Below are 14555 nucleotides of genomic sequence, written 5' to 3' on the forward strand. Positions count from 1 at the left end.
GACCAGTTTGGGAATTCCTGCTTGAAAATATTGTACTCTCAAAGCATATGGGAAATTCAATTTTATACAGCAAAACATTAAGCAATGCTAAACACTTTTAGCATTGCATCGTTTAAAATGGTAGATTCCTGACTTTTGTAAAAATAATAAGAATGCTCTTCTGTACTGAACATTCTCATTTGTCTCATTTTAATGGAAAGTTAATACAGATTTTGTATAGGGGTGAGGGGGAGATGAAATAAAACTTACCTAGTTGGTACTTTGAGTAACAACTTGATACTTGGCCAGTGCTGCATAATTGCCTCGTATTCCTTTCTCTGATATTCAGGTTGTTGAGCTTGTACTGCGTCTTCCTCCTCTTGCTTGTCTTCTTAGGGACTTCAGCAGGACCATCTTCAAAAGTGACACGCTTGCTTGGTTTCTTGCAGTCTTGCTCAATATGCAGGTCTTTAACCAAGCTGAAATTCTTAGCTTCCTCAGCATCCTTCTCACATCTGTCAGACGTTCTCTGCTTAGCAGAATGGGACCTTAAAGTACAGTGCCTTTTCCCCTGAAAGTAGCCGTGACTGGCACTACGATCGACAGATTCCGGAGTGCAAACAACAGTGCTACTGAAAGAATGCTGTTCTTCAGCCGGGTTGATTTTCTTCAAAAATATTCTACAATCCTTAAAGGTTTTGTCTTTCCAGTCATCTTCACCAAAGGCATGTGCTTTCCCGATATTTTTTTGGTTGTGATCTATGGATTGTGCGCTTGGTCTACAATTATTTGTCCAGCCAGGCTTTGTGCTGAGGTCTGTCAATTGTGTTTTCTGTTGATAAAATGCACCTGTGATTTCATTTCCAGTTGAAGTGCTACTCTGAGAGTCTACAAGAATTGCGGGCGATTTAGTGTCTACTGTACCATTCTCGTGGCTTGTGCTCATTTTGTTGTTAATTTCCTGACTTGTGTTAGCAAAACGCTGGCTTTGGCAGAAGAATCGCAAATGCTGCTTTTTCGATTTCCAGTCACTTGTTCCATGATTGTACAGCTTTTTCACTTGTCTCCACCGATCGTGCTGTAAATTCTCAAATTTGGTTCTTCTTAATTTCGCTAAAGTGAAGTTACGTTTCCTCTTTAAGACTCGAGACCTGACTATTTTATGGAGGATTTGTATCTTTCCTGCCGATTTTGATGGCGTGGATAGTGCAAATTTTTTAAAGTGCTTTCTCAAAGGACTAGTATTACAATCGCATTGTCTTGTTCCAATTTTAAATTGCCGTGTACTGATTACTTCAACAGGATTGCGAGCATTCGCCTTTCTCACTAATGCCAGTGACTGCGTTTCCGTAGTTTGCATAAACCATGTGCACAGTTCATCTATATTACACTTTTTCTGGAAAAGCATTTTTATAGGAGAGTTTTCAAGCTGTAACACGCAGGAGTCCAAAGGCTTTGATACTTTAATGCTATAGTCTTGTTCAATATGACACCGCTCATCATAGAGGCATTTTTCAAATTCTTCTCCGTTCACGTGCAACCAAGTATTTGTTATCTGTTCATATCTACTATTTAGTTCTTTTAACAAGGAATCATTAGAAATGGAAGGATCCCACCATCTGAGGGAAGAATTTGATGAAATGGTGGGATCTGATGACATTTCATTAACAAATCTAAACTTATTATTCTCTGAACTTTTTTTTGCTTTTTCTGGGGCCTTATTTCCTGAGGTATCTTTGGGTGCCATGTTTGAATGTTTTATTTTTTGATTCTTAGCATTTTTCAAACAGAGCTTATAGGATTTGTGTAGAAAGGCACGTCTACAAGACAGCGAGTTAGAGGATGCTAAGGACTGTAAGAAAGGCAGCGATGGTCTTCTATCTCTAAGAGATTGTCTCAAAGGGATTTCAGGTTTACTTGGCGCTATTGTAATAATTTCATCTGAAAAATCCTTACTTTTATCATTCCAATAGCTTTTTGAAACATCCAACTTATTGCATTGTTGATCAACCTTCTTAGGAGACCCATGTTTTTCTAACACAGTCTCTTGTTCTAAAGGAGGCAGGCAGCTGTTAATACTCACTATTCTTTCCTGAGATGAAATCTGGTTAACAGTCACTGATATGCCAGATATTTTTACTTTTGCTGGTCTACCAGGTTTTCGAATTATATTTAAAGGCTTCTGTTTTGGTCTTACGATATTGCTACAATGGGATGGTAGCACTGGGCTGCTCTCTAAAGGTCTAACATACTCATAGCCAGATGCAGAGGTTTTGCGTTCAATAGAGTTTTGCATACTTCTGATTTTTGGCAAACTATTCCTTGTTTCTGAGTTTTGCTTCACTTGATCAGATTCACATACAACATGATTGTGAGGACTTGGTACCAAACTGACTACATTTAGGCTACTTTCAGAAACACACCTCTTAGTCCTTCGTGACCTTCCAAAGACCACTGTCACAGTAATGTTCTTGTTAATATTACTGTCCTCTAGAACTTCTGCATTGGAGCTCATGCTTTTTTTCCTAGCACTGATGGAATCACTTATATTATTGGCATTTTCAGCATCTACCTTAGGCTTTGGCGGTCGGCCAATTGGACGCTTAATCTGCTTCACAACTTGAGGACCTAATTTTTTTGGTCGGCCCGGTTTTCTTTTCAGAGAGGATCCATTGCCACTTAGTTCTACAGTATCTTCATTTGGCTTATGCTCACCAATGTTTGTTTCATGAGCAATTACTGAAGGAAAAACAGAATTTAATTCATTTTTAGGGCTGTTTTCAAGAGAAACAGTTTTACCAGGATCCACAGCTTCCAATTGTTTTTCTGCCAGCACACTTGTTTTCCGCTGAAGAGAATAAAGGTCAATGTTTAATTTAGCAGAATCATTTACAGAGGTTAGTGTGTATTTCACTCCTTCGCTACTATTAATCTCTGAAAGGAACATAAGTTTTATAGGACTAGTGTAATTTAGTGCTGGAGAATTATCTCCCACATCAGAACTTGATTGCAAGTCCTCATTATGGTAAGTCAACGTATCTGAATTGAATGCTGATGATTTCAAAAGGCTTTTATATCCTTCATCAGACACTTTTTCTTCTTTTGTTGGCAGACATTCCTGTTTGCTATTATTGCTACATGGAGCATGAGCTTGTGACAGTACATATTGTCCCGTACTTCCACTTTCACTCATGCTAATAAGAAGACCATTTTTAGCATTCTTGTTGGCTTCATACTTGTGCGTATCTTTCAGTTTGCTGGATATTTTATAACTATTAAACAATGGCCTTTTAGTCTTTTGAGCCATATTTATTGTGTCTTCCAAACGCTCTACAACAACATGTAGATTTGTGTTTCGAACAATCTTATTTATATCTTCATTGCTGCACGTTTGGGCCTGTAAATCTTTAAGCATTTTTTCTCTTTCCATGCAGTTAGGTTTTTTCCCGTTTGAGGATTTTTGAAATAAAAAATTGTTTGTCACATACACAGAGCACCACATAGGAGGAATAACATTATGTTTGGTCCTGTCCAACATTCTATCATCATCTCCCTTCACAGGGACTGGATCCATATGTAGTTCACAATTTCCATGTATTTTAGCCAAGCTGCTTTGGGATGCTGTAGAAGTATTTTCTGAAAATGCTACTAAACCAGAATTGGTCTCTGAATTATTCAGAAGTAGTTCTACTGTCTCTTCTTGACCTATTGGCAAAGACTTTGATTTAATGGGAGAAAATAGCTGATATTTATTTTCATTAATTTGTAAAGAATGATCTTTTGATGTGCTATGATTTTCATTTTTGTTTGGTGATAGTTTGTAATTTTTTCTCACATTTCTTTTTGAATTTGCCTTTTTCCTTATGAAGGTTTCATCCAGACTGGCTATCTCTCTCTTAATTTGCAACGATTGTCTTTTAAACAGTGATGAATCGGGGGAATTATGCAGTGCTAATAAGGTTTCTTGCCGTTTGCGAAATCGTGTTTGGATAATTTTATTTTCTGCTTCTTTGTCATGCTGGCTCAACAACTCCATAAAATTATAATCATTTGCCTTAGCATCATGTAAGAGAGAGGTTATGAAGCTCTGTAATTTAAGATCAGATTCTGTTCTCCCATCACTCTTAGATAATTTTGCAAGATTTGCTGTATCAGTAGTTTCAATTGATTTTAATTTCTCATTAATTCTATCCATTAAGTCCTGAAAGGCGGCAGCATTTTCAATTTTTTCAAGCTTATCAGAATTTATAAGGCTAGTTTCTTGATTTGCACTTAGAAAAGTCTTGTCCACGTTACCGGCCACTTCTGCAATGCATAATTTATTTTTCGGTTCACACACAGAACAACGTCTTTCAGCTCGCGACAGGGAAGGAGGCTGATTACGATTCATTTCAAGTCTATTTAGAGATCCTTCAACTGATTCCTCCAAATAATCATATTCATCAGCTTCCACAGGTGATAATGTAGGTGGCGAAGGGCTGTGGCCTCTGCTAGCTTTGTTAATCTTTTGCCCTGTTGAAATGAGATTTGTACAAAGTGCTGTTCTTGCCGCGTGGCTCTTACATTCCTTTAACTGTTTGAGGCAGCACCTAGGAGGACTAGAAGGCACAGGATTCCCTTTGTTTACCACTGTGTTAACATATCCAACGGTCACAGACTGGCATGACAAACGATCTAAGTCTTTCACAGAGACTGACAGAGGTGGCAAACAGGTATTTGGTCTTTGATTTTGTAAACAGCACCTTTTCATTTGCATGTTGCCATCACAACTGCAGACTGGAATGTGCACATCATCTTCAGATGCTTCTGAATGTATAATTTGCGGCAGCTGGCAACTGCCAACAGAATCAGTACACGATTCTTGGATTAAAAATTTCAACATAGCTAAAATCTGATGCCCGTGATAAGAGCACAACGATTCCAAAACTTTGCTTAGAGCAGAATTTCCTCTTTCCAATTTAGATGTTTCCTCTGATTTTGCATCATCTGTTGCACTTGAACTGAAAACGAAAAGCAGATCAAAACAAAAAGGAAATTGCAGTTAAATATGGCACAATATGACTGAAGATTAATTCTGATAAGGTACCAAAACTCTTATTTCAAAAGTTACACTTCCACTGAGGTTCTGCATATACGTTGTATGGAACACATTACAATACAACATTAATGAATCGGCTAACATTATGTGATACAACAGTAAGAAAAACTCAAGCTTGGCTAATAAATTGTTTTCTTAGTCAGATAGATTCTCCAATATAAAATATGCAACTGCACCTTCCATAAAATAGTCTAACCACAGAAATAATAAGCCTTCATTTACTCCAGTGAGATAATATTTTAATTTAAACAATAGTCACGATATGGTTGTCATCCTAATCACATTTTAACTATAAGTAAATTACATTTAAATCAATAGGACTCTGGGCCGCTTCACACATAGCCAATTTCTAATACAAATATCATGTCTTAATAGCAAATTTCGTGAGTTCTAAAAGTACATTTTGTGCTACAAAAGCACAAAGTGCAGGAAAAAACCCCTCAGTTGGTTGATGGTTTCCCCTACTAGTACATGGAGCAAAACATATACATTTGAATTTATCAGACATGATTGTATATTTGTTTTTATTTTGATTATATATTTTGTGGTTTTATATTTTGCCATACAGGAAATTAGCCATTTGGTAAGCAACCCTTACTCTGAAAAAAATGTGTTCTGGAAGTAAAACACTAATATTAAATTTCATGTGACGCTTATTTAGGTTAAGTTACCAGTTAAATGAGAAATGTAGTATTTCGTTTTATATCTTGAATTTAAGAAATCAGTATTATTTAAAAAAGCTTTACTTGGGCCAGACTATTTCCAATCTCTTTCTAAACAGGCAGCAGTCTGCTAAACATAAAAAAATAAAAATAAAATAAAATTGAATGGATACTGTGTAAAAATGCTGGCTTTTCTTTTAAAGTCTGCACTGCATATATGAATTTGGACCGTGTTGCTTTAGTTCACTCAAAACTTTACATGAATGGTTTTCCTCATTCCTTTCAAGGGCAGAGTCAACTCTTGGTCTTTTAGAACTATGTTGTCCTTCATTTAAATAAATGGGAAAGCCCTTATGGGTGCCTACAACATGACAACTGTGTGTAGTGGGTACCATTTTTAAAGTTACTGTACAACTGAGTCAATGAAAAGGAACCAAGTGCACATATATTTCAATTTATAGGACAAGTCTATCTATGGGAATCAATGTAGTTTTTATAGTTTAGAGTAAATCTATATGGATCTAAGTAGGGCTTCAACTAAAATAATCAGTTAAATATTTTCTCTAACTACATAATATTTAAAACTGTTACTACTTACCTAATCATTAATTCAAACTGAAAAGCTAATAGCTCATAGCAGAAGGTAAATACAGATTTAAGAACAACATTCCTGAATTGCAACCTCAATCATTAACATCTATCAATATTTTTAAAAGTACTGATTAAGAGAAGTTAACTTATATTACTATAATTCTGTTTCAGAAAAGTATGTATTCAAACATATCACCAAACTCTGAACATGACACTAGCTGTCCATTTTTGTTTTCTAAAATTTAGTGTTTATAGCTTTAACCTCATAGAATGTTTTTTTTTTAAGATATACCTTATCAGATCACATGTAGCATTAGTATTGCTGTTGATTCAGAAGTTGTAAAGCATAGTCTTGCTCTTGTCTAAAAATAATATAGAATTTCTCTAGATTTACACTATTCCAGTCCCTGTTACCAGATTAAAAGCTCCAAATTTACATGTCAAGTGTTCCTAGGTTACCAAGAGTATAGAGTATTCTTTTGATGGCTCAAGTAGCTCTGAATAACAATTGTGAAGTAGTCCCAAAGAAAGGAAGACCCAAAGCCCAGTGATAGAGAACATACCTAGAAGCGTACATAAAATACAACATTTTACGTCTTTAGCTAAAATAACTGAGGCTGTAGGGCTGGAAAAGACCTCCATTTGAGACTTTGGAAAACCACTGCTGGTCAGGTTATGTAATGGTGGCCTAAAAGGACCAATAAGCTAAATCTTTACAATCGAAGCTCATTTATGTTTATGTACAACTGTAGTGCATTGATTATAGTGTCGGTGATGCAAAGTGGGTTTGGTACAATTGACTTCTTATCAAATAAGTGTGACACAGAAACAATAAAACTTCCCATTATTGATCATATATAAAAGTCTCACAGTACTCTGACTTTTCAATGATTTAGATGGGGCTTTAAATCCCTTCAGCAGCCATAGTCTATCCATCTATGAATGGAGACACTCTCTAGAGGTCAGTAAGCAACTGATATAAGAAAAACCCAAAATTTGCACTGGGTTACAGAAGACCTGTGTTCAGGAAATGTAGATAGGTTTCCCTCAAGAAGCTGTCCTAAGGGTGGATTCACAGTATAAGTAAGTACTGCAAAGGAAACATAATTCCCAACACCATGTTTCTATCACAACGCTAATGTAGGGGTATTTGAATGGGAGAACTAATGGACAGAGGGTTCATATCCAAAACTGCAATCAGGCTTAATTTAGGAAAAAATAAGGGGGGATTTGTTAGGTGGAACTGAGGGGCCTTCTGCTGCCTCTGCTCCTGCACCCCCATTATCCTGGGTAACCCCCCCCCTGCAGTTCTTCCCTTAAAACTATCAATTTATGTGCAAGATTACCTCCTACTGAAAAGGCCATGGAAAAAGTCAAGCCATGCTTCCTAACAGCCAGGTTACAACGAGAAAAATGTCATCTTGCAAAACTATTCAGTTTCAGAATGTGTTCTATAAACTTGAATAGTCAAGCACAATAATTTAGATTGGCATGATACCAGTCATTCACTTTTACAAAGTAAATCATCTCTGCAAGTAATTGTATGCATTAAAAATGTTTGTATGAATTTCTCAGACCTTTCCACTTCAAATATAAATGTCAGCCCCTAATTGGGAAAGAATGACATGCTTCATGTTATTAGGGCACCAAGAATGGCAAAGAAATAAACTATAAATGTATCTAAAGGTATGATTCCCATCAGTGAAAAAGGCTGTAGAAAAGGAAACAAGAGGTAGTACATACATATACCCTGAGGACACATATACATACATAGAATAGCTTAGCTTCTCTACTGAATTTCCAATACTGTTTCTCGCTGCACATATAGTGCATAGTTACAGATAGGTAGCCGTGTTGGTCTGCCATAGTCAAAATAAAAAAATTCCTTCCAGTAGCACCTTAAAGACCAACTAAGTTAGTTCTTGGTATGAGCTTTCGTGTGCATGCACACTTCTTCAGATACATCTGAAGAAGTGTGTATCTGAAGAAGTGTGCATGCACACGAAAGCTCATACCAAGAACTAACTTAGTTGGTCTTTAAGGTGCTACTGGAAGGAATTTTTTTATTTTGAATATAGTGCATAGATTAGGCTACACAGTTAACAGTACAGTGGTGCCCTGCAAGACAAATGCCTCGCAAGACGAAAAACTCACTAGACGAAAGGGTTTTGCGGTTTTTGAGCTGCTTCGCAAGGCGAATTTCCCTATGGGCTTGCTTTGCAAGACGAAAACGTCTTGCAAGTTTGTTTCCTTTTTCTTAACACCGTTAATACAGTTGCGACTTGACTTCGAGGAGCAACTCATAGAACGCGGTGTGGTAGCCTTTTTTGAGGTTTTTGGTGATTTTTGAAGCTTTTCCAAAACTTTTCCGACACCGTGCTTCGCAAGACGAAAAATTCGCTAGACAAAAAAACTTGCGGAACGAATTAATTTCGTCTTGTGAGGCACCACTGTATTTTACTCTTGTTTTGACACTAAAGGGGAAATTGCAATGAGATTTACCACTAGTCCTATGCATTTTGTTTTACCACAAAGTGAAGAAAAGTTTAAAAGCTATCTGTTGGCTTTAAATGGGCATTTAAAAGAGCATGTTATAATAATATGGATTTCCTCATCTGGTCTACAATTAAAATACAGGTCTTTACAAGATACTGGAAATTGAAACTGATTATAAATGTGAACAAATTTGTAAAATTTGCAGATCAGAACTGATCGGTTTCCCTAAGTATGGGGGAAAATCCAGCAAGAAGTTCTCCTGCACACATCCCATTTAAATAAATGGAATCTGCGCAAGAGGCAGTGGCCCATATATGAAAAATATTGCCCTGTGTCAATGTTTGTGCTAAGTGTGTAAAAAGTGAAATTGTAACTTATTGCAACTTTGCTCTTGTTATACCACTGTTGTCTTGACCATGGATTAAATCAAATGAGGCAACATAAAAGTATTTTTCTTTTTACTGAATGAGCAAATCAATGACACATCAGTTTTGTAAATTTATGTGCAAAAGCATTGAAGTGCTTTACTAAAAATTACAACATAGAAACACATTAACAAATTCATACAATCAGATTTAGAAATATAACAACACAAAGAGGAAACAGAATTACAGTACATTTACAACACAAGACAAATACATGGAATTCATTAGAAAATATTGTAATAAATAATTCATGAATTATAGTGCAATTGATTTATGCATAAATAGAACTAATTGCCTAGAAATCAGTTATTAACAAAATCTGTCAAAAATCAAGGCAGCCACAGAGTTTTACTAAATTACTGCAACAATGGAAATACTGCAATTTAAAAAAACACACAAATACAGGTATTTGTACTGTAAACAACTAAAAAAACAGTATTACTAAAGTTAATATACAATTTAATTTAATATAAAATAGTCATTAGCTACCAGAAATGGTTTAAACAACTTTACTGAGCAGTAGTTCTAAAAACAGAGGCACTGTTTTTTTTTTAATATAAAATACTTGAGAAACATTCAAATAAGTAGAAAGCATGTAGGGCTTGCTTTCACCTTCATTTAAAAGTCTGCTGAAATATGTATTTTCAGAGACTTGTCAATTTCTTAGTAGCATCTGGTAACTGAATTTAAAAGTACTTCAAAATTATAACTTAAACAACCTTTTTAAAAGAACACATTAGGGATGGATAAGGGGAGTCTATGCATTTCCCTGCCTTTCCTCAGTTGTATAATCAAAGGTTCAGACCATTCATTAGAAATAATTACATTTCTTTTTTAAAACGTACAGGTTGAGCATTATCTACAAACTATCAAAAAATATTTTAATATACTATTTCTGACCAAAAATAAATACAAGTACTAAAATGCTGAAAATTAATATTACATATAAAACTACCACTGTTAAAAGTCAATAGCAAAATGATCCCTGATTTTATGAATCCTGTTACTTTTTTGGTCAGGCCACCTTTTAAAATGATATTAAAAGTGTACTGTAATGTCTTTGATATATATATCTCTGACTAAAGTCAAATATTGTCTGAGAAATTAAAAAAAAAAAGCTGAGATCTAAGAAGTCGTGCATCAGTGGGAAATCCTCTCACAGTGGAATCCCCCTATTATGTCACGTAACACGGTGGTCCAGAGGCTCTTGACACTCAAGGAACCATTTTTCAGGGGGAGCAAGGAACTGTAGTGAGAAGGATGGAAATGATGGTGTCTAAGAAGGATCCCAGCTCATGTATTAAGCAGTAAACTAAGTCCCAATAGCTCTCCAAGTAAAATGTTCTAGAAAAGACAGTGAAACCTGTAATCTTTTTTTTCTACTGGGAAAGACACAAGAAATCAATCATCTTAATCCTGACAAAAATATGGCTTAGTTCTTCAAAATGAAAGATGACCTGGACACCTGATGTTTGATGGTCTCTTAATTTCTCTAATACAGAATTTTGCTTTTAAAAGATTTCCTAATACGCAACAGAGCTGAAGAAGATTCAGCACGGAACTAAGAGGCCAGTTTTGTTACCTTTATTTTATATTGTCACTCCAGTTTTTAAAATATCAATAAGAAAGGGCTGATTCCCCTCTCAATAGTTTATTATGAAATGTTACCAACTGAGGTGGATAGCATACTTTTAAAATATAACGGCATGTGAATTCAGATGGTATAATTCACAGAGTCGAAATAATATTACCTTACACAAAATTTTGCTTAGAACGTGTTCAGTCACACATGCATGGCAAAATACAGTGTCTGAAAAATTGTAAGCTTTCCCATAAAAATCTAGTCTTTCAATGAAAAAGGCCATGGATGTCTCCATTAATATGAGATATGATTTGACAGTATACCCAGGTTACATAGTATAAAATCTAGTGGCTATGATCCTTCCCTTAGGGGGCACATTGCCAACACATAAGGAATTTCCATAGGGCTCAAAAGCAACTCTGTTGCTCTGCTTACGCCTGAGCCCATGTGAATTCACAGGTAGCACAGTGGATGGTTTTCCGGGACTGGATGTGTACGTGTGTCCCAGACGTTCGCACAGCCCCACTTGGTCAAGTTACATAAGCTCTGGTGCTTGCAAAAATTGGAGGTGCACACAGGGATACCATCTCCCAGGCTGTCTTAGTGCACTGCTTGCGTGCTTACTGGGAAAGCCAAGTGGAGCATGGTAAATCTATGAACACAAAGGGATTCTTCTTGCAGGGAAGGATCATGCCCAGTACGAATACTCTGAAATTCATTTAAAAAACTGTAATCTAAAGGTAACTGGTCCTCTGAGATTCTATGAAAAGTTATATATTTAAAATGAACTGCCCGGCTTCCAAACAGTAAATATACAAATAATCTCTAGTTACTGAAGATTCGAAACAGTTTCACTGTTTCATATCTGTAATTCTATAAGACCCTGAACTGTAAATTTGGTTATTAGCAAAGTGATGATGTATCGGCCCACCAAAATGAAAACCTGATGTTCATTTTGATAAAGTAAAAAGTTCTGAAATGTCACAGCAGCAAATACATTACTGTTACAAGTGAGGTTTTTCAGTAGGAGTGTTACACAATCCTTAAATAAAATGTAAGTAGTCATAACACCAACTAACTAATCAGCACACTTAAACCAAAATAACCATTCTCAAGCTCATTCTGTGCACATTATGAACATGCTCTAATCTGCATTCCAACTTTCATCTTTAACCCTTACAAGTTAGCTTATTTTCCACACTAAAGGAAAACAGTTAATTTTATGCCTTTAGTATTCCATCTTATTTAATAGTTAATCATTCTATAGCTACACTAAATTTGTCAGTTTTCACAAGTATATATTTTGTAAACACCAATTTCTTGCTAAACCAACAATAAAATGAAAAGAACCAAGTTTTATACCTAACACACGCTTTTTAAAATGAAACTTTATCTATATCAGATGTTTAGCCTTTATGTAGTTTCTCTTCCATAGAAAATTCTATATTCAGCTAATACTTCACATTAGTTTCCAAGTTAAGAAACTAGCACTGTCCCCTAAATTTCCCTTGATTTGTATTATTTTCAGCTACTTGCAACTTCTGAAAAATTCTGAGGCATAAATGTCTTCAAAGTATTAATCATGTATTTCCTTAATAAGATGGATTATTGAATGGCTAGGGTCACTCTTCATCAGTAAAAAAAAATGCTTCACATGACAAATACATATTATTCCAAACATTTTATGCTATTGACTACTGAATAAAACCTGAATCTTTTTCACTTATTTGTACAAGGATTATATTAAATACAAACTATCACAATTGTGATCGATTCTATCATTTTGTCCACAGTGAAAACCCTGAATAAAGTTATTCTTCAAAAAGGCATGTATGTGGTTTCTGAACTGTAAAATTTGTCTTCTGTCTAAGTGAATTTTTCTGTTTCTCATGTGTGTATGTTGAACACAGCCGCATACACACACACACGCACACACACACACACACACACACACACACACAGAGGTTTCTAACAAATGAAACTATATAGGCTTGCTGCTATTTTTGCAGGTGCCAGTCCCTGAATCCGTTATGTTAAATAACCCAGTGTCTTGCAATCGGAGTTTCTTTTTCGGCGGAGTCTTCAGCGTTCCAGATCTTTCTTTAACTTTGTATTCTAAAGTGCTGTGAGGTACCCCATATATTCCTTGTGCTTTGGAAACACTCATTTTTCCACTCATTACCATTGTGATAGCTTCCTCCATTATTTCATGATCATATTGTCGGTAGCGACCACGTTTTTTCCTTGGCTGTTTGTTATCCTTGCGATCTAAACCATCTTCTGTGGATTCAGAGGTGCCATCAACAATTCCATTCTTAGCATTAAGACACAAAGGAGAGAGGTCCCCATGCAGAAAGTATGAATCAACACTTGACTGAGTTACAGCTGCAGAACATTCGATTTTGTTCTGTTTTGGGAGTATATTTTTCAATTTTTGAAGAGCTGATCCTTCTAAGACTGATGGGGTTTTGGAAACATGGTACATAACATCCAGAAGTCCAGCACTATCAGGCTGTTGTTTGGGCACAGCATTGATTCTTAGCTGAGGAATTTTTAACTGTACTGTTGGAGCTGAAGTTTCATATTGTACATTTTCATTTTTTTCTTTAAACTGAGTGACCATTCTTTGTAGAGTTAACTGATGGAGGTAACTGGAAGCTGTTGGGAATCTTAATTCTGAGGTTTCAAGTAGAGTGAGTTTACTTTTTTCTGTGCGCTCTGCTTGAGCTTTTGCCCACAAGGCTACTTTTTGCAGCACTGCACAAGTTTCTCTACTGTCTTTGTAAGAGTAACTGTCATTGAAATCTCGAGTTTTGTTTCTAAAGGGTGCAGGCTTTCCTGCTGGTAAGGCTTCTAAGTGGAGAAGTAAAGTTTTTTGAGGTATGCCATAAAGTATGCCTGCTTTATTAATGTCCAGTGCTCCGGACTGAATGTCTTTCAACGCTTTTGAGAGCAAACCATCTGCAAACTCAGCACTTCTTTCCACATAGTCCTCTCTGTGTCTGTGGAGTCTCCTGGATGGATGGAATGAAACGATGGTGAACTGATGCATGAGAGACTCTCACACAGCTATGGAAGGGAAGGGTCCACTCCTTTATTATACTCCTTGCTTAGGTAACATCACTGCTTCTGATACTTTTAAGTCTTTGAGATGTGGTAGCTATTGATTACCATAGCAAAAGCTACAGTTCTGGTAGGACCATGTGTCAAAAATGATACCCCAGCTTCTACAGCAGCCCTTCCAAGAACTTTAAATCCTAGCTCAGTATTTGATAACTTTCGTATCTGCTTGCAATTCCCTTTTGACAGATGCTTGCAGAGTAACACTTAAAAACTTTACACAATTTAACATCCATTGAATGCCCCCATCCAAAAGGAGTTTTGTTAGTAGAAACGTGACGTTACCGCTAAACAAGTAATAAAAGAGTCAACCCCCTCATAGAAACTTCGTTGCAACTACTAACAGAAAACATATTAAGACATCCAACTAATTTTTCAGTTTTGCAATTAAGTCCTAATCTTACATCCTAATTGCTAATAAAATGATCTATTTTTTCCACGACTATCTGAAAAAACAAGCAATTTTAAAACAACATGGAATAATTCTATTGAACTGTTAGTCTTTTTTAAAAAAAGTTTGCAAAAAGCACAATTGACAAAAAGAGCCTGCTATTGATGGAAGGATGCTAAAATTATAAAATCTGTTATTTAACTATTATTTC

At 35.9% G+C, this 14555-nt stretch overlaps 1 protein-coding gene across 9 annotated transcripts in view; it reads right to left on the reverse strand.

The window, feature by feature from the left end:
* LCORL (ligand dependent nuclear receptor corepressor like) overlaps positions 1-14555 on the reverse strand; it is a 62174-nt gene that overhangs the window by 15256 nt on the left and 32363 nt on the right. For 5 of the 9 annotated variants that reach the window (XR_014011490.1, XR_014011491.1, XM_081207547.1 and 2 more), the window contains exon 7: positions 250-4979. The exons of 1 other annotated variant lie outside the window; for it this stretch is intronic. Coding sequence is in view for 6 of the 8 variants with exons in the window: in XM_081207547.1 (XP_081063673.1) it covers positions 250-4979 (4730 nt within the window). In the remaining 2 variants the exon portion in view is untranslated. Of the gene's footprint in view, positions 1-249; positions 4980-8783; positions 13848-14555 lie in introns of those variants that run through there. 3 more of the 9 variants (XM_081207550.1, XM_081207549.1, XM_081207552.1) reach the window with 2 other exon arrangements.

This window comes from Podarcis bocagei, assembly GCF_964188305.1.
Source record: "Podarcis bocagei genome assembly, chromosome: 9".
NCBI classification, from domain to species: domain Eukaryota; kingdom Metazoa; phylum Chordata; class Lepidosauria; order Squamata; family Lacertidae; genus Podarcis; species Podarcis bocagei.